General features: G+C 48.0%; 1 protein-coding gene across 1 annotated transcript; it reads left to right on the top strand.

The window, feature by feature from the left end:
* Positions 1–574: 574 nt before the first annotated feature.
* LOC119359309 (xyloglucan galactosyltransferase KATAMARI1 homolog) lies at positions 575–9095 on the top strand. Its single transcript, XM_037625572.1, has 2 exons — positions 575–2107; positions 8850–9095. Exons 1-2 carry the CDS (start codon positions 575–577, stop codon positions 9093–9095), a joined length of 1779 nt encoding a protein of 592 aa, XP_037481469.1.
* The last annotated feature ends 11691 nt before the right edge of the window (positions 9096–20786 follow it).

The following is a 20786-nucleotide window of genomic DNA, read 5'->3' as shown; positions in this document are numbered from 1 at the left end:
CGCCCTACACATATAAGCACCTTCGAGAGAGCCGACAAATCATCATGAGATTGACAAAGTTGCCACAGACGTCTTCGTAGTCGACGAGAACGTCTTCCCACACTAAATGCACATCACCGGAAAATCTAAAATAAATCTCAAAAAGTGTAAGCACGAGTGTTAAGTTTAGAACTTAAACTCTAGCGAGCTGAGATATCAGTGTCCTTCTAACTATTCAATCACAAGTTGATTCGTTATTTGCCTATTTCGATGTACTAAAGAGGAGAGAAGAGAAGAGAGATACAACGTGCCTGTGCACGACGTTTATCGAGAACAAATGCCTGTGCACGACTGCACGTTCCCTCGGTTCCTTCACTTCCGCGCGCCTAGATTTATTGATCCATTGACTTCTTTTTTATTAGCATTAGCAAAAGGGGTTTGTCTATTGACTTGGTTCATGTCAACTCTCTAGTCTGAGCTGTGAGCTGTGAGCTGGGCCAGCCATCGGCACATAAATGAATTTCCCTTTCGAGATTCCCCGCGACCTCACCTCAGTCGGCGACACGAGCAAGCGAGCGCGCGCGGGTGCATGACCATGGAGAGGACAACGTCCGCGTACGGCGTCGGCGGCCGCTGGCTGCCTTGCCTCGTCTTGCTCGCCGTCCTGTCGGCCACGCCGTGGCTACTTATCATCCACTGCCACCGGGCGGCGTCCGGCAGCACGCCGCACCCGTCGCTCGTCACCGCCGCCCCCGCGTCCGGCCGTGAGGACGGCTCCCAGCCGCGCTTTCCCTCCGTCCAGGAGCAGCAGGTCAAGAAGCTCCTGATCGCCTCCGCTGCAGGGGGCGAGGTGCGCCGGAGCAGTAACGTTGGCGTCACCGGGGAGGACGCGTGCCGGGGGCGGTACCTGTACGTCCACGACCTGCCCCCGCGGTTCAACGCCGACATCCTCGCCGACTGCCGCCACTGGTACCCGTGGATGGACATGTGCCCGTACCTCGTTAACGGCGGCCTCGGCGCGCACCTGGACAACGCGGACGGCGTGTTCGCCGACGAGGGCTGGTACGCCACCGACCACTTCGGCCTCGATGTCATCTTCCACGCTCGCGTCCGGCAGTACGAGTGCCTCACCAACGACTCCTCCCTCGCCGCCGCCGTTTTCGTGCCGTACTACGCTGGGTTTGACGTCGTGCGGCACCTGTGGACCAACAACGCCACAGCCAAGGACGCCGCGGCCGTGGAGCTCGTCGACTGGCTGACACGGCGGCCCGAGTGGCGCGCCATGGGCGGACGCGACCACTTCGTCATGTCCGGGAGGACGGCGTGGGACCATCAGCGGCAGACGGACAGCGACTCGGAGTGGGGCAACAAGCTGTTCCGTTTGCCGGCGGTGTGGAACATGACGGTGCTGTTGGTCGAGAAGCTGCCGTGGACGGACTTCGACTTCGCCGTGCCGTACCCGACCTACTTCCACCCGGCGAAAGACGCGGACGTCCTCCAGTGGCAGCAGCGGATGCAAGGCATGAAGCGGGACTTCCTCTTCTCGTTCGCCGGCGGCGAGCGGCCCGGAGACCCCAACTCCATCCGGCACCACCTCATCCGGGAGTGCGGCGCCTCCAGCTTCTGCAACCTGGTGCAGTGCCACAAGAGCGAGAAGAACTGCCTCGTGCCCAGCACCTTCATGCGCGTCTTCCAAGGGGCGCGCTTCTGCCTGCAGCCGCCTGGCGACACGTACACGCGGCGGTCGGCATTCGACGCCATCCTCGCCGGCTGCGTGCCGGTGTTCTTCCACCCAGACTCCGCGTATAGGCAGTACAAGTGGCACCTCCCCGACGATCGCGACACCTACTCCGTGTTCATTTCCGAGGAGGACGTGCGCAGCGGCAACGCCAGCAGCGTGGAGGAGACGCTCCGGCAGATCCCTCCGGTGGTGGTGGAGCGGATGACGGAGACGGTGATCGGGCTGATACCGAGGCTGGTGTACGCAGACCCGAGGTCGAAGCTGGAGACGCTCAGGGACGCCGTAGATTTCACGGTGGAGGCCGTCATCGACAGGGTCAGCAAGCTCAGGAAGGAGATGGACCATGGCGCGTCGGCGCGAGGGCATCTGACGCAAACAGCGACGAAGGTTTCTAGCAAAATCAAGACAGATACCTCCTCCGTAAACTAATGTAAGAGCATTTAGATCACTACTTTAGTGTTATAAATATTTTTATATTAGTTTATAGAGAAAGTACTAATCCCTCCTTTCTTGTTTATATGATTTAATTCAAAAATCTCACAATCAAGGTAGATGATGAGTGGTGAAATACTTTATAGTTTACAAAAACACTAAATTATTGTTCTTGTTTTTCTCAAAAAATTGTGTTTATCAATGCATTAATTGCAGTGCATGCATGCATAAGGTACATGCATTGGTCAATTTTCTCTTAATATTTGCATGCAATGATTTAATGCACATTGAAATCTGAACATGTGATGTGATGAGAAACAACCAAATTGAGATTTATAAAGTGGAAAAAGTAAAATTTTAAGATAAGCCCTATAAACCGAAAAAGAGAGAGTAATTAGGTAGGATAATCGATGCAACAGAAGCATGCATGCATGTTGACTTGTTGGGACCGTTTGTAAATTTATTTTCGAGAGGGAGCAAAGTTAATTAACAGGTTTACATCGGATGCGAACATTCAAGCTTTGCTACATCCATGTAAAGATCTTTATGTAACCTACGTAAAAGGTGACCTGGCTGTTACGTAAGTCTAGCATTTTTGCGAACATTCAAGCAAAAAATTGCATCACACCGCCAAAAGTCTAGACTACTCTCTCACAAATCTATGAAGGCCTCCAACTTCAACACTGGCATCTTTCTAGTCATTGATCTGGCTAAAAATCTAGTTCTTGAGCTACACCGATGTTCAGATTTGGTGAGCCCTATTGAAGATGTGTGGATTCCTTTGCTTCCACAGCGACCAAGCCGTAGTGATGACAAATGAGTTGAAACCACACTTTTCTGCTTATTAAAGGTTCTCGGCCCATGCAACCACCAAGCGATGAAAGTATCATGTGTAGTGGTGCAGTGCACATTCAGACTCAGCTCATCCAGACAGTAGTTCCAAACCTTGCGAGCGAAAACACACTGCACCAGAATATGCTCAACGTTATCCTCCTCTTGCGGACAAGTGTAGCAAGCGAAAGGTTGATCTTGTGGAAAAACACCCCTGCTAACAGACCTTTGCGCAATTTCGCCCTGACGAAAAACACCCCTACTAATAGACCTGCAAGATCGAAGGCACATTATTCTTTTTGTTAGTGATGAAGTGTGGTATGTGTCAGCCTAGAGGTAATATATGTTTGGTATCATCATAGGCAAAACATACGAAGCAGTAGGTCGAAGTAGAAGCTGTAGGGGGGGTTGAATTTTGAATTGTACGGATGCTGTGGAGAGGCAACTGGCGCGACAAGGCCTCATAGCGCACCCACGGGTGTTAGGCTGGCCGGTGGCCATGGCAGGGATGTTGCGCTCGCCAGGGTGCCGCCACCCTCGCCCGGGCTGACTTGGGTCCCCCGCCCGACGCCATTTCGGTGGGCGGACATCGCCGATGAGGAGGCGGGGACGGAAGGCTGGGTCGAGGTGTCGATGTCTCTGGCGCCTGATAATCCTCAAGTGCAAGGAATCACCGTAGCAATTTAAAAAGATGGAAGTGATAAGTACGGAGTGTCGAACCCACAAGGAGCTAAAGGTAAGATAAATATTCTCTCAAGTCCTATCTGCCACTGATACGACTCTACGTAAACCGAACGTTTGCTTTCAACTAGAAACAAGAAGTAAAACTACGTTGTGGATATGAAGATGATAGCTTTGCATGATATGGGAGAACTAAAATATAAAAGAAGGTGATGTTAACATAAAGTTAGAATATATTACTATATTTTTTTAGCACACACAGTGGGGAAAAACCCCCACTGTAACTCCGATTTTCATTAATAAGGATAATGTTACATCAACTGTACAAAGATCATGGAAAGAAAGGAGAGTCTACAAGTAGTCTAGCCAGCTCTGCATTCCTTCCTTCAAGCTAGGTTTTGCTTTCTTGATGATTATGCGAAAGTGCTTTTTGAAAGAACTTATACAATATGCCATATTCTTTTCTTTATGGTTAAATATGATACCATTCCTATGTTTCCATAAGCTCCAACAACCTGCAATCAAGCATTCCTTATAGCACATAATATTGTTGTGCCTTCTGCCATCCAGCAACATTTCAAGTAGATCATAGTCTGTATTCCATTGGAAACCAATGCTCATCTAGAAATTCTGACTGAAATCACAACTGAAAAATAGATGCATCAAATGTTCATTGGGTTCATCATGACATAAGACACATGAAGTGGATTGGATGTGGAAACTCTTCCTGGTTAGGAGATCTCTTGAGTTAAGCCTGTCCTGCAGGAGTAACCAGAAAAAGAATTTTTGCTTAGGTAGAGTGCATGATTTCCATATCCATTGGAAAGGCTTAGGTGCATCCATAGGTTTGCCAATGTACTCCAGATATATTCTTTTGTTGGAGTATTTAGCACCACCCCAATAGAAATTCTAAGTATCAGGTTGATCTTGGTTCTCTCTATCATTAATTAAGCATCTTAATTGGATGCTTTGCTGAACTGCAATACTAGACATTGGCAGGTGAAACATCTCATAAAAACTATTATAATCAATATTACTATCCTCCCTTTAGAGAGATACTGGAACTCTTAGCATATGAGAATAATTGGGCCATCATGTAGGTCAATGGTTGGGAGCACCATTGGTCAGACCAAAGCATGATTGTATTACCTTGTCCAGCAGTACAGGTAGTCGTTTCTTTGAATTTCTCCATGATAGTACAACAATCCCTCCACCAGAAAGAACCCACTCTGGTAGGAAAACTTAGTAATTCTCCATTAGTATAGTAATTGTTCCATATCAGCCTCACCCATGGGATATCCTGTTTATTGAAGAATTTGTAGAGGAATTTAGTAAGGAGAGCCTTGTCTTGCATTCTGCGATCAAGCGCCCCTAATACACCTGCTTTTTTGGAAGACAAACCTTGTCCCATTTGACCAGACAGTTGCCATGTTTGTTGATATCTTTACCATACCATAGGAAACTTCTGACAGATTTCTCAAAATAATCTAGGATGGTAAAAGGTACTCTAATAGAGCACATAGCAAATATGGGCAATGCAGAAACAATTGCCTTTAGGTGTGTGGGTCTACCAGAGTATGTCATCATAGATGCAATACCAGATAGTATAGTGTCTAGTCTAGATACCATGGGCATTAAATCAATAACTTTAGGTCTGGTAGATCCCATAGGAAGTCTCAAATATGTGAAGGGCATTGATTCCCTTCTGCAAATGAAAATGTTCGCCAAGTCTTGTGGTCTCTCATCAAAAAATGTTTATAGGGACAATTGAGGATTTGCTGTAGTTGACTATAAGTCCAGTGAATGCTCATAATTTCTCTAGGATTTTCAGTGAAGATTCTAATTTGATCTACATCTGCTGGAAGAACAATTAATGTGTCATCAGCATACTAGATAATAGGGTAGGATTCAGTGTTATTTGTGTCAATGGGTAATTTGAGAATTCCCTCTCTCCAAGCCTCATTAACCATAATTTGCATCAGTTCTCCAACCATGACATATAGTAAGGGGAAGAAAGGATCGCATTGTCTTACTCCACATTTACAGTGAATGTTTTTCCCAGGGACCCCATTTAAATTAACAGAGGTGGTAGCTGATGTCAGAATCATGTTAACCCACCTGATCCACATATCACTGAATCCAAGATGTTTCATCATAAATAGAATGGCATTGTAGCTCACATTTTTCAAAAGCCTTCACAAAGTCAATTTTAAATATAATGATCTCTTTTTTAGATTTGTAGTACATATGGATGTATTCAAAACTCCAGGCCAAGCAGTCCTGGATATTCCTAGTTTTAATAAAACCATATTGGTTCTTGCTGACCCTGGATAGGATGATGGGTTGCACTCTATTAGCAAGTAATTTTGTGAGAATCTTAATGGGCATAATTACGAAAGAGATAGGTCTGTAATCATTGGGGGATTCAGGGTTTTGAGTCTTAGGAATAAGAGTGATATATGTAGTATTAATGGGCTGTAATGATATATTTTCCTCATGGAAATCATTGATAAACCTGTAGAAACAATGTTTGATAATGTGCCAGCATTTCCTCATGAAGTGCCCATTGTATCCATCTAGACCAGCTGACTTATCCTTAGGCATCTGCTTGATGACATCATCAACTTCCTCAGTGGAAAATGGTCTGTCAAGATCAGTAGGTAGATTGTCCATAGCCAGTTGTGCTATGTCAAAAGATTTTATGCATTCTGCTTGTGTACCAATCCTTTATTTGAAAGATGCCCACAGGATAGCAGCTTTTTGATCATGATCATTGACCTGTTGTCCATTAGCACTAAGAAGATAGTTAATGTAGTTATGTCTGAAAACCTGAGAGGCAATAGCATGATTTTTTTAGTAGTTTCATCTCCCAGGTTGGCCCATATAATATTGGCTCTGATCCTCCAGTATAATCTTTTGGCTTCCAAAAGTTTGTTTGTGTGAGTGATTAAGATCTTCCTGAAGTTCTTTTTTGCAGTTGAAAGTTCTCTCTGGTTTTCCAATCCATCCAGAAGTTTAACATAAAAACAACAATCTTCAATGGTTTTGTTAAGTTGGGAAAATTTCTTGCTCCATTTTTTCAGCCCTCTTCTTAGGCTTTTAAATTTAGCATTCAATTTTTTTGTAGAGTCAGCATAGTGAGTTGATTTTAACCAGTGGTCTTTCATAATGTCCATAAAACCATTGAACTCAGTTCAGAATTCCTCAAACCAGAAAATGTTGCTTTTGGGGATATTGCTATACATCTGAATTTTGATAGGAACATGATCAGATGTAATTTTTGCCAAAGGAAAAGCCATTGTGCATGGGTATGTGTTGGTCCAATGTGAACTAGTAAATACCCAATCCAACTTCTCCAGTAGTGGTATGTCTTGTTTATTGCTCCATGTAAAAGATCTTCCTTTTAATGGTATCTCCACAAGATCAAGATTAATAATGATATTATTAAATATCATCATGCTGGTGGGGTCACCACCTGGTTTGTTCCTATTGTCAGGCCCTCTAATAAAATTGAAATCACCCAATATCATCCATAATTTGCTGTGAGAAATGTTGTGGTTTTGTAACCATGTTGTAAATTCAAGTTTACCTTCAGCAGAGTTTGGCCCATATACATTTGTCAAAAACCAACTGCTGTTATCCAGGTTAGATATAAACTCAATGGTAATGTGGAAATAGTTCTGAGATATAATTTTCCCTATGAACAGTTGTCCATTCCAAATAGTGATGAGCCTACCAGAACTACCATTATAAGGTGAGAAGCAATACTGATTGAACCTATTGGGGCAGAAATTCTTGATATAAGCCATATCAAAATTTTCTCTATTGGTTTCCAAGAGAGTTATGATGCTGCATGCACTTTCATCAATTTTCTGTCTAATATCATTCCATCTAGCAGTAGAGTTAATACCTCTGACATTCCAATTCAATATATTCCAGCTTCTATTCATATCTGAATAAATGTTGTTTGCATGATATTATCCTATGATTAGCATAGCATAATAGCCCATAGCCAGGACTATAAACCAGGGATTTGTGGTTTCTCATGCAAATCCTCATAGCAGGTATGAAATTGTAGTGGACAATAAAGTGGCAGGCAATGTAGGAGTTAACAGATATGTGGAAGCAGAGTAGGGAAACTGGGCATTCAAGTAGGCCAAGGTAGCATAATAGCATATTATTACAAACAATATAGTATTGAGATGCACGCAGGCATCCAAATGACATGGAAGATAAAACAAACATCATAGAAAAACAAACTGGATAGCAGATAGGGGAGCCACCCAAGCCCCAAGAAGCAATGCAGATCCTAATCGTCAAAGTTATCATAGCTCAAAACCTTAGATGACACTTCATGAGGTGCCATCTTGCATGGTCCAATGCCTATAGCTTGGAGGGTTTTGACTGGCAGTTCAGGTGGAGGAGGTGCACATTTATCTCTGACCACATCATCAAATTGGGGACCCAGGTTGATAGTCACAACTTTCTTCATTTTCTTATTGCTCTGCTGATTGTTCATAGCATTTACCTGACTATCATCCACCTTGCTAGCAGCATCAACAACAGATTTGTCCTTAAAACCCTTGGAAATGAGTGCAATTATGCCACTCCTTCTGCAGAAAGCTTCATCAATAATGGGCCTTTTCTTCTTCTTATTTGCAGGCTTCTGAACTTCGGCAAATTCCTGTCTAGAGATCTCAATACTGACAGAACTGGTGTGTTATGGTATTGGGTGTCCCTCATGGATAGTTTGTATCCGAAGATAGCATCATTTATTAGTGCCATTATCTCCAACCACATCCACAACATTACACTTGGCATTGATGATCTTGCTACCCCCAAGTTTGGGAATAATCTCACTAGCATTTGTAACCAAGTTGCCCACCAGATCTTGCAACACAGCAATGTGCTCAGTGATGCCCTCAATAGAGATGTTGCATGTGTGAACATGCTGAAGTGTGCTAGAAGAGGGGGTGTCATTGTAATTCATACCCGCATTGTGTGGCAAGAATCTGGGGCTAGCAGGAGTAGGTTGTTGCTGCTCAGACTCAAGAGGGATGAAATCCGGTCCCATGGTATCATATAACCTTCCTCCATCAGTGGCAACATGCTGATCATCAGTCATAACATTTTGTCCAGTCTCCTCGGCAATAACATGGGTTTTAGAGCTACTGTTTGTATTCAGATCGACATCATTTCCTGGAAGTTCAACATTGAGATCAACATTGGCATTATTGGGAGCATGCACATCCTCATAGGGTTCCCCAAGCCCAGCATTGTGAGGGTTTATGACGACATGGTCCATAGGAATGTTGCCAAGTACCTCATCATGCCAGAATCCACCATGAACATGTGGCAAGGGGTGAGGATTTCCACCATCTGGTGGGAGAGGATCTTCATCTCCTCCCTGCTGCCCAATGAGCTCACGTGATAGAATGTAGGTAGGGCATGTCCATGAATCACCATAAATCACATCATCTAAGTTGCGAAGCACATCTAAACTAATTGGAATAGTATCGACATTCATAACTCTGAGCTTAACAATAACTCTGGTTTTGTCTCTAGGGTCCTTATTCCAAATCAGAAACCTTCCATATGGAGCAACAGTGCGGCTAATCACAGCAACATCCCAACATTCCAATGGGTAGTTCATGAGCATGATCCAAACACCATGAGTAAATGTAATGCTATGATAGTTCAGACCTCGATCTTGCCTATTGATCCTCAAAATAGAGTCACCGATCTGGAAAGGACGGCTACTAATAGCAGTATCTCTAGAACATGCAGTGGTAAACTGAATCAATGCAGTTCCAATACCACATCGCGAAGTGTAGTTGATGTGCCAACCCCAACCTTCAAGGTAGTTGGTGATGAGGGCGATGGCACCATGGAATTCCTCTGCAGAGACCTCGGGGATGAGCGTCGCGATGGCTCATTCGTCGCAGACCATGGGGAGTTCACCGCCGCCGGCAACATAGCCTCGACGAGCATGAGCGGACTAGGTGGGATGACGGTGGTGCCAGGAGGGAGGTGTGGGAGTGGATTGCAGGGGTAGCGGGCCATCTCGGGAGGTGGTGAGCTCGCAGGCGTAGCAGTGGGTGGTGGACGATATGGAGAAGTTGAGGAGACTAGGTGGGTTTGGTATATATCGGGCAGGGGTGGCTGGGTTTGTTTGATCCGATAAGCATAACTTTGGATTTTCTTGTTAAAACAAAATCTCACAATGTGGTTATAACCATAACATGATCCGCACCTGGTTTTATTGTTGCATTGATATCGCAAATGAGCATATCCAAGGCATTTAAAATAGAACAGATATTGTGTCGATGTGACACCAGAGTTGGGCCGAGACGTTCTATCTTCCAAATTGTTGGGCTGAGTAATAGACTCATGAACCTGCGGCCCAGTGGGTCTAGCCGTAGGGGGGCATGCATTTGAAATTAGTATGGGCCTGGGACCGGCCGATCCGTTATGCATGGATTCAGTTGGAGATGTACCAGCCTCGCGAGAAACACGATCATGCGATTGAGCGTCAGATCTAGGAATAATAGCATTGGCACCAGAGGCAGGAAAATCACTTGATCGTGGTAGATCATTAGCAGATATATTTGGTGATAAGTGCTGAGCAATCCTACGATACACTTGCCTAACTGGAGTATTGCGGTTGTGCGTACCTTTACATCGAGAAGAGACAATAATCCATTCCGCATCTTGTTCACTATACCATTTCTTCTCCTCGTATATCTAGTTTGGTCCACTGCCACTCCATAGGTGGAAATAACATTTAAATTGATCACATGAGAAGTAGATCTTCCGGACCAGGTAAAAACCCACTGCCTTAGAGCAAACTTTGAACCGATAAACATTACCAGTGATGTGATAGACCTCAAAGTAATTGTGATCTCCACCAGTGATTGCCGATAACACCAAACTGGCATTGATGATATTAAGATGGAAATCAAATCTTGCAAAGGAGATCACCATGGTGAAACCATGTGATGAAGATATAGGGCTCACTGTACATTGGAACAACTTATGAACCTCACCTTTGAAATGATGGCCAACCGAGAAATCCAGTTGGCGGGCTATGGAATTGAGGTCTATGAGAGGATCCATTGGAGAGAAAATTGGTTTTCTTGGATGGATTCAGCCAGATCACGATCGGAGTCATGGCCACCGGGAGGGTGGTGGGAGGGTGGGGGGGTGGGTGGGAGAGCCATCATAATGGTCCTATATTACTATATATTATAAATAGCGAGTGTGAAATAATGATGGGTCGGTGTGCGGAATTGCCCTAGGCAATTGTTAACAAGATTGGTAGTTGTCATTACAATTTTATACGAGGGAGAGGCATAAGCTACCATGCTTTCTCTCCCTGGATCATATGCACTTATGATTGGAACTCTAGCAAGCATCTGCAACTACTAAAGATCATTAAGGTAAAACCCAACCATAGCATTAAAGTATGAAGTCCCCTTTATCCCATACGCAACAACCCCCTTACTCGGGTTTATGCTTCTGTCACTCAAGCAACCCACTATAAGCGAATCATGAACATATTGCAACACCCTACAGCAGGAATCCTTCATGTGTGCGCGGGAAGGAAGGCAACATAGGATAACACCAAAGTAAAACATACAACTCAAACCAATCTAGATCATCAATCAACCCTAAAGACAAAAGAAATCTACTCAAAACATCATAGGATGGCAAAACATCATTGGATCATAATACGTGGCATAAAGCACCATGTTCAAGTAGGTGATTACAGCGGGGTGCAGGAGAGTGGACCGCCGAAAAGAGATGAGGAACATGATGAAGATGGTGATGTTGATGAAGACGATCACTACACCGATGGTTCCCCCGGTGGCACTTCGGCACCACCGAGAGAGAGGGGGAGAGGGTCTACCCTTGTGCTTCCTCCTCCATGGCCTCCCCCCTAGATGGGGAGAGGTTCTCCCTCTGGTCTTTGGACTCCATGGCGATGATGGCCCCCTCCGGGATCCTCCTCCATGCCGTCCGATGATGATGGCCCCCTCCGGTAGGGTGCTGGAGAGGGCCTAGATTGATTTTTCGTGGTTGCAGAGGCTTGCGGCAGCGGAACTCTCGATCTAGGTTTCTTTTCGGAGGATTGGGGATTTATAGGAAATTTTGGTGTCAGTCTCACGTCAAGGGGGTCCACGAGGCAGCGGCAATCCAGGGGGCGTGCCCTAGGGTGGTGGGCACACCCTCCACCCTTGCCGCTTCCTCGTGAAGCTTCTGGTCCAACTCTTGTGCATCAGGGTTCTCTTTTGGTCCATAAAAAATCATCATAAATTTTCAGCCCATTCCAAGAACTTCTATTTCTGCACAAAAAATGACACCATGGTAGTTCTGCTAAAAACAACGTCAGTCCGGGTTAGTTCTAATCAAATCATACCAAAACCATATAAAATTGTTGTAAACATGGCATGAATACTTTATTGGGGAAGGCAGTATTTCAAAAAATCTCCTACGATCACGCAAGATCTATCTAGGAGATGCATAGCAATGAGAGGGGGAGAGTATGTCTACGTACCCTCGTAGACCGAAAGCGGAAGCGTTATGAAACGCGGTTGATGTAGTCGAACGTCTTCGTGATCTAACCGATCAAGTACCAAACGCACGACACCTCCGCGATCTGCACACGCTCAACTCGGTGACGTCCCTCGAACTCTAGATCCAGCTGAGATCGAGGGAGAGTTTCGTCAACACGACGGCGTGATGACGGTGATGATGAAGTTGCTGACGCAGGGCTTCGCCTAAGCACTATAACAATATGACCGAGGTGGAATTCTGTGGAGGGGGGCACCGCACATCGCTAAACAATCAACTTGTGTGTATATGGGGTGCCCCCTCCCCCGTATATAAAGGAGGGGAGGAGGAGGAGGGTCGGCCTCAAGGGGCGCGCCCAAAGGGGGGATTCCAACTCCTAGTCGGAGTAGGTTTCCCCCTTTCCTAGTCCATGTAGGAGAAGAAGGAAGGAAAGGAGAGGGAGAAGGAAAGAGGGGGGCACCGCCCCCTCCCTAGTCTAATTCGGACCAACCCATGGGGGGCGTGGCCACCCCTTGAGGCCCTTCTCTCCTTTCTCGTATGGCCCATTAAGGCCCACTGAGGGAGTCCTGGATTAGGGGTTCCTTTGATAGCCGGACTATATCCTTCGGCAGGACTATTGGATTATGAAGATACAAGATTGAAGACTTCGTCCCGTGTCCGGGTGGGACTCTCCTTTGCGTGGAAGGCAAGCTTGGCAATTCGGATATGTAGATCTCCTCCCTTGTAACTAACTCTGTGTAACCCTAGCCCCCTCCAGTGTCTATATAAACCGGAGGGTTTAGTCCATAGGACAACAACAATCATAATCATAGGCTAGCTTCTAGGGTTTAGCCTCTACGATCTCGTGGTAGATCAACTCTTGTAATACTCATATCATCAAGATCAATCAAGCAGGAAGTAGGGTATTACCTCCATCGAGAGGGCCTGAACCTGGGTAAACGTTGTGTCCCCTGCCTCCTGTCACCATCCGCCTTAGATGCACAGTTTGGGACCCCCTACCCGAGATCCGCTGGTTTTGACACCGACATTGGTGCTTTAGTTGAGAGTTCCACTATGTCGTCACCATAAGGTTTGATGGCTCCTTCGATCATCGGCAACGATGCGATCCAGGGTGAGGTTTTTCTCCCCGGACAGATCTTCGTATTCGACGGCTTCGTACTGCGGGCTAACTCGCTTGGCCATCTGGAGCAGATCAAGAGCTACGCCCCGGGCCATTAGGTCAGGTTTGAAAGCTTGAACTATACTACCGACATTCGCGGAGACTTGATCTTCGACGGATTCGAGCCCATGTCAGGTGCGCCGCACAGTCACGACGAGCATGACTTAGCTCTGCCGCCGGACGGTGTTCGGGAGATCACACCTATGGCAACTCCGGCCCTCAATCCGGAGCAGATTGTGCCGTCCGAGGACAAGTGGATGGACCCTGCCACGGAGGCTGCACACCCAGCGGCGATAGAGCCGAATACTGACTTCACCCCCTATGAGACCTGTGTTGTCGGACCCTTGGATTCGTCCCTTGCCACAGGCTCCGAACGGACTGCGTCCGTGCCTATCGAATCTGATTGGGCACCGATCATGGAGTTTACCTCAGCAGATATCTTTCAGCACTCGCCCTTGGGCGACGTGCTAGATTCATTGAGGTCTCTCTCCTTGTCAGGAGACCCTTGAGCGAACTATGTCCGGCTTGAGTGGGAAGTGGACGACAAAGAAATTCATTCCCCACCCACCACCCACTTAATAGCCACTATCGACGACTAAACTGACATGCTTGATTTCAGCTCCGAAGACATCGACGGTATGGACGACGATGCAGGAGAAGAACAGGAACCACTGCCCACAGGGCGCTGGACAGCCACCTCATCATATGATATATACATGGTGGACACCCCCAAAGAAAGCGATGGCAATAAGGCAACGGAGGATAATCCCCCAGGAAGCAATCTAAGCACCGGCGTCATCGGCGCCGCTCTAAGCCCCGCCATAGCAAAAGCAACGATACCGACACAAGAGACAATAACGCTGCGGATAGTGCCGAAGACGAAGACAATCCCCTCCAGCCAGGCTTCGAGCGGGAGGATGGGCAAGCTAGCCCTAAGGAACAGGTGGCAGACGGAGAATCAGAGGATGACAATTACATGCCCCTCCCCAAGGACGAGGTGAGCCTTGGCGACGAAGAATTTATCGTGCCTGAGGATCCCGTCGAGCAGGAGCGCTTCAAGCGCTGGCTTATAGCCACAACAAAAAGCCTGAAGAAAAAGCAACAACAGCTTCAAGCTGATCAAGATCTGCTAATGAATAGATGGACCGAGGTGCTGGCAGCCGAGGAATACGAACTGGAGCGCCCAACCAAAAGCTACCCAAAGCGTAGGTTGCTACCCCAACTCGAGGAGGAAGCATTAAAGCCTACACTACCAGCGTATGATGCGGCTGACCGGCCACCTCGTGGCCGAGACAAAGCTGCATATCAGCCCGAAGTCCAGACCACACCCCGTCGCCAGTCAAACAAAAATACCAAGGCCCGGGGTAACACACAGGACCTGCTAGAAGTATCAAAAAACAAATTGGGACATAAAAGATCGGTCTACGGACCACGGGGGCATGCCCCAACGCATGACGACAACCGTCACGCCGAATATACTAAAAGCAAATCCGGCCAGGCCGAACATAGCAGACAAGACTCGTATGAACTGCGTCGTGATATAGCCCGGCACAGAGGCGCCGCACACCCCCTATGCTTCACTGATGAAGTAATGGATCATGAATTCCCAGAAGGGTTTAAACCCGTGAGCATTGAATCATATGACGGCACTACAGACCCCGCGGTATGGATAGAGGATTTCTTTCTCCACATTCACATGGCCCGCGGGGATGATCTACACGCCATCAAGTATCTCCCGCTAAAACTCAAGGGGCCGGCTCGGCATTGGCTGAATAGCTTGCCGGCAAACTCCATCGGAAGCTGGGAGAACCTGGCAGACGCATTCCTAGACAACTTCCAGGGCACTTATGTGCGGCCACCGGATGCTGACGGTTTAAGTCACATAACACAGCAGCCCGGAGAGTCAGCCAGGAAATTCTGGACTCGGTTCCTAATTAAAAAGAACCAAATTGTCGACTGCCCGGATGCCGAAGCCCTAGCGGCCTTTAAACATAACATCCGTGACAAGTGGCTCGCCCGACATCTTGGCCAAGAGAAGCCAAAATCCATGGCAGCCCCCACGACAGTCATGAGCCACTTTTGCGTGGGCGAAGATAGCTAGTTGGGCCGTAGCAACAACACAGCAAGCAACCCTGGCACATCAGAAGCCAGAGATAGCAACGGCAAACCCCGACGCAATAAACACAAGCTCCGCAAAAATGGTGAAAACGCCGAAGATACGGCAGTCAATGCCGGATTTAGGGGCTCTATGTCCAGTCAGTGGAATGGGCCACTCACAAATGACAATTCGGGTCCGTCCAGTCTGGACTGCATACTCGACTGCCCATGCCAAATTCATGGCACCCCAGGAACACCAGCCAATCATACCAACAGAGAATGCTGGGTCTTCAAACAAGCCGGCAGGTCCGGTGCCAAAAACAAAGATAAGGGGTCTCAAAGCGACAACGGCGACGAGGAGCCCAGATCACCAAGTACAGGAGGGCAAAAGAAATTTCCCCCGCAAATCCAAACGGTGAACATGGTAAGTGGCTCCTACACTCCCAACCCGGACCGGATGCACACCCTTAGGGATGTAGACCTAATGGAACCAGTCGTCCCACAATATAAACTAGGGCCGATCATCTTCAACCGCATGGATCGTCCAGTCAATACCTATCAGGGCAATCCAGCCGCACTAGTCCTCCACCCAATAATTGACGAGTTCCACCTCACACGAGTCCTTATGGACGGAGGTAGCAGTCTAAACCTGCTTTACCAGGACAAAGTGCGCAAGATGGGCATCGATCATTCGGTGATCAAGCCCACTAAAACCACCTTCAGAGGTATTATACCAGGTGTGGAGGCCAGATGTACAGGCTCCATCGCCCTTGAGGTAGTCTTCGGATCACCAGACAATTACCGTGCTGAGGAGTTAATCTTCGATATCGTCCCGTTTCACAGTGATTATCAGGCACTACTCGGACGAACCACTTTCACTCGATTCAACGCGGTGCCACATTATGCCTACCATAAGCTCAAGATGCCCGGTCCGCGCGGCGTCATCACGGTTAATGGCAAGGCCGAACTTTCCCTCGGCACCAAGGAGTATACCGCTGCTTTAATAGCAACAGCTACAAGTGGCACCTTCCAACCGAACCTTGAGTCGACAGGCCCGACTTCCGGACATCGCCAAAGGACTTCGAACTACTTCACGCCAGGATAGCCCGGCTCGTCCAGAGCTCAATTAAACACTCTAGCGAAAGCCAGGACAGGCCACATACCACGGCTCAACCGCTCTGCGGCACACAAGCATTTCTTACATTTTGTTTGCAGGTTCAACTTTGCGCAGACTAGGACTGGCGATATGGAAGCAGCTCGAACGCGCAAAGGAATCCTTAGATATTCCCCGCGACGACCATCCGACTATACTCCGGATCCGCACACATCTTCTTCCCCCTGGTCTCAGCAGGTTCCATAGTCATATTTCTTTTTTATCACATTACCTGTACTCACACGCATCGACGTACTATTCAAATACAACATGTGGATTTATATAACGCCTATCTGTTGTTATTTCTTATTGAAATTCTTTTGTCAAGTGGCATCCGTACACCGCGATATGCTTTAAATATGCCAGGGGCTTCATTTTACCCGTAAAACGGCAATAAAGTCCGAACACCTTCATGGAAGTTCGGCACCCCAAACTTATAGCATTATATGCATCAGCTCTGAATCATGTCTTGGGTCAAATGTTGGGTTTGCCCGGCTCCCATGTTTTGCCGCCTTACGTTCCGCTATATCGACTAAGGCGGCACAGGGAGAACTACTGCGATTGTGTCCCGGTTCTTCCGGACGAGCACCTCAGTAGAGAAAGCCGAAAACTGACTGTCATGATACGGCGAGAGCTGGTCAGCTGTTCGAGAGGTTGTAAAATATTTAAGGATTTCTCCCGCATAATGCCATAACCAATGCATCATGCGATGGATCGGCTTTTCTTCCGATCAGGTGCTTATATAGCCCCTCGTGCGGTCTTCCCAACACCAGGGGCTGCGCCTACCTTCCTTTTATAAAGATCCTATGGCTAAGTGAGAGTGATAAAGCCCTATAGTCCGATTGCCTAGTTCGTTGTGCTGAAAACCTCCTTCGAAGGACCCAAAACTGGGATAAAGAGTGATCAGGTTTATCCCGAACACCCCCGTACTTCCTACGTGGGGGCAGAAGCCGACGACTGGCCAACTCTCAGGATTAATATATAAAACGGCCGCGCAGGAGGATGAACTTTTATATAACATGCAATAAATAATAGAAATTACCTTGTTCAACATTACAAAGGACAACATGATTGTATTCATGGAAATATAATGTCCTTGGTGCATTGCTCCACCGCTAGGCAGGATCCTCTCAGGACACTTTCATAATATAATTCGGGCTTGCGGTGCTCCTTCTCCTCTGGCGGTCCCTCCTTCATCAGCTTTTCAGCATCCATCTTCCCCCAGTGCACCTTTGCACGGGCGAAGGGCATTTGCGCACCCTCTATACAGACCGACCGCTTGATGACGTCAAGTCGAGGGCAGGCACTCACAAGACGCTTCACGAGCCCGAAGTAGCTGCCTGGAATCGGCTCGGCAGGCCATAGCCGGATAATCAAATCCTTCATGGCTAGTTCGGCCGCCCTATGCAGTTCGATAAGCTGTTTCAGTTGGTCGGCAAAAGGCACCAGATAATTCGGTGCCAGATACTGCGACCAGAAGAGCTTATCCGCAGTGTTCCCTTCTTCGGCTCGATAGAATTGGGGGCATCCGATATGCTGCAGGGCAGTTCCGCAAATACCCCTGGAGAAATCCGAACTCAAAATTAGAAACATGATTTTCTCCTCATATACTTGCTTTACATGGAAAAAGCCTTAGCCGCCGCGATTGTCCTCGCCTCTTGGATCCTGTAGGGCGCCTTGGGTTTCCCCCTGGGCATCGCGCGCGGCCTGATGAGCCCTGGCGAGTTCGGACTCCTTCTCCGTTAAACTCTGCTCCAAGGTCTCGCATTTCTTCATAGACTCTTGAAGCTCCTACTCAGCTTCAATAACCCTGGCCTCGTGCTTCTCATGAAGAGCCTGCTCTGCGGCTGCCTTTTCCTCGACCTCGGCAATAGCCTTCCTCAGAGCCTCGACTTCGGTCATCGCCCCTGGCGCAAATAATGGAACATATTTTATCATACTGAGAATTTGTTTGCATTGAACGTGAACAAGGCTGGTGCATACCTTGTTTATCTTCCAACTGCCTTTTCAACTGGCCAAGTTTTTCTTTGGCCCGCTCCAGACTTTGATTCAGTCCGAAGACCTCCACAGCATGAGAGGCAGCAACCGCTGCAGACGCCTGCTTATAAAAGAAGAGAGATAGATGTCATAAAGTGAGTCTTGTTGCAAACATAAAATTGATCCTTTGTCTGGTCCTTTCTTGCACCGAATAGTGTATCAGGGGCTACTATCCATACTATGACACTCTTCGAAACCTTATAAAACATACCTCAAAGCCTCTTATAAGGCTGATACAGGCTTCATTCAGTCCACTCTCAGCAGACTGAATCTCCTTAATCACCGCACCCATGAGGCCACGGTGTTCATCGACGATGGAGGCGCTCTTCAGCGCCGCCAACAAAACATCTGGCACCTCTGGCTGGACAGAGATTGTCGGTGGAACAGGCACACCCCCTCCAGCTGAGGGAGGCCGCCTACTTGATTCTGGAGCCGTATTGGTCTCCGGAATTGCGTCCGACTGGGAGCCGAATTCAAGATGGCTCCCGTTGTCGACTCCCATGGGAATCTTCTCCCCCATGTCTCCGGCCCCCGAAGTTTGACCTCCAGGCGCCGCTTTCACGATCTCTTCCCCCCCTTGTCTGGGGTCCTTCTAGGACGAAGCCTTCGTGTTATGCACATATTTGGGGGAAGGGGCCTTCGGGAGCGTCCTGCTCTCTATAGCATCCGAGCTCAGCGAATCCTCTGATGAGGATCGTTCGGTACGGGACCTCGCCGGACTACAAAAAATATAGCTCAGCTTAAAATATTATGCCATGATGAGTCTGGACGCATAAATGTTTTCGGATTTTATACTCACGAGTTCACCAGGGGCTGGGCCCTGGGATCCCACGCCGGGCTGCTGTCGGCGGTGACAGTGGACTCTTCTGGAAGAGGAGGTTTTCCCCTTTTAGGCGACTCGACCTCCAAGTGTATGGAGGCTTCCCTCTTCTTTCTTCCCCTCGATGGGGATTCATTTTCCTCCTCCTCCTCGTCCTCTTCGGAGGTAGAACGAACGTTGGACCCTTCGGATATTGTGCCCGAAGTGCCGCGGCTACAAAGGCCGCCTCGGGCTTTTTGGCCTCCTTCTCGGTCTTCTTCTTCTGCGCCTTGTACGGAGCCGGGGCGAGCATCTTCGTCAGAAGTGGGCTGGCCGGTTCTTCGGGCAACGGGGCCGGACAGTGGATCCACCCCGCCTTCTTTGTCCAGCCCTAGGGGAGTTGAGGAAAACACATCAAGCATTTCCCTTGGGTTATGCGGGTAAAACGCATAAAAACTTACCGAGCTTGCAGGGTGGGACATTTGATACCCGCGGTCCTCGGCCGAGTCTGGCCATGATTTTCCGGACTTGAAAAGCACCTTCCAGATGTCTTCGTGCGAGGAGCCAAAGAGCTTTCACAGGGTCTGGTGCTTGGCCGGATCGAATTCCCATAGATTGCAAGTCCGGTGCTGACAAGGCAGGATCCGGCGAACTAACATCACCTGGACTACATTGACAAGTTCGATGTTCTTGTCTTCCATATATTTAATGCATGTCTGGAGCATAGACAGTTCGTCGGACGAAGACCAATTCAGGCCCTTCTTGGGCCAGGACGTAAGCCGCAGAGGGGCTCCAGATCAGAATCTGGAGCAGCGGCCCATTCCGTGTCGCGCGGCTCGGTAATGTAAAACCACTACTGTTGCCACTCTTTGACGGAATCATTAAAAGTACCTGTTGGCCATGTGACATTGGGCATCTTGCTCACCTTGGCGCCCCCGCACTCCGCGTGCTCGCCGCTCACCACCTTGGGCTTCACATTAAAGATCTTTAGCCATAAGCCGAAGTGTGGCGAGATGCGGAGAAAAGCCTCACACATGATGATGAATGTCGAGATGTTGAGGAAGGAATTGGGGGATAGATCATGAAAATCGACCCCGTAATAATACATGATGCCGCGGACGAACGGGTGGAGGGGAAACCCCAGCCCACGCACAAAGTGAGGGAGGAATACAACCCTCTCTTGGGGTTCCGGAGTAGGGATGATCTATCCCGCCGTCTGGAGGCGGTGGCCGATTTGTTTGGCGAGATACCCGGCCTCCCGAAGCTTTTTGATATGCTTCTCCTAGACAGTAGAGGCCATCCA

The sequence above is a fragment of the Triticum dicoccoides genome, chromosome 2A (genome assembly GCF_002162155.2).
Source record: "Triticum dicoccoides isolate Atlit2015 ecotype Zavitan chromosome 2A, WEW_v2.0, whole genome shotgun sequence".
NCBI lineage: Eukaryota > Viridiplantae > Streptophyta > Magnoliopsida > Poales > Poaceae > Triticum > Triticum dicoccoides.
The sequence above is the reverse complement of the archived record's forward strand: the minus strand, read 5'-3'. Positions and strand labels throughout refer to the sequence as shown.

Excerpts from the sequence above, each read along its gene's own strand:
- LOC119359309 (XM_037625572.1), top strand. The coding sequence starts at position 575 with ATGGAGAGGACAACGTCCGCGTACGGCGTCGGCGGCCGCTGGCTGCCT. Across the intron at positions 2,108-8,849 it reads TGACGCAAACAGCGACGAAG|ATCGACATCATTTCCTGGAA; the intron begins GTTTCTAGCAAA and ends GTTTGTATTCAG.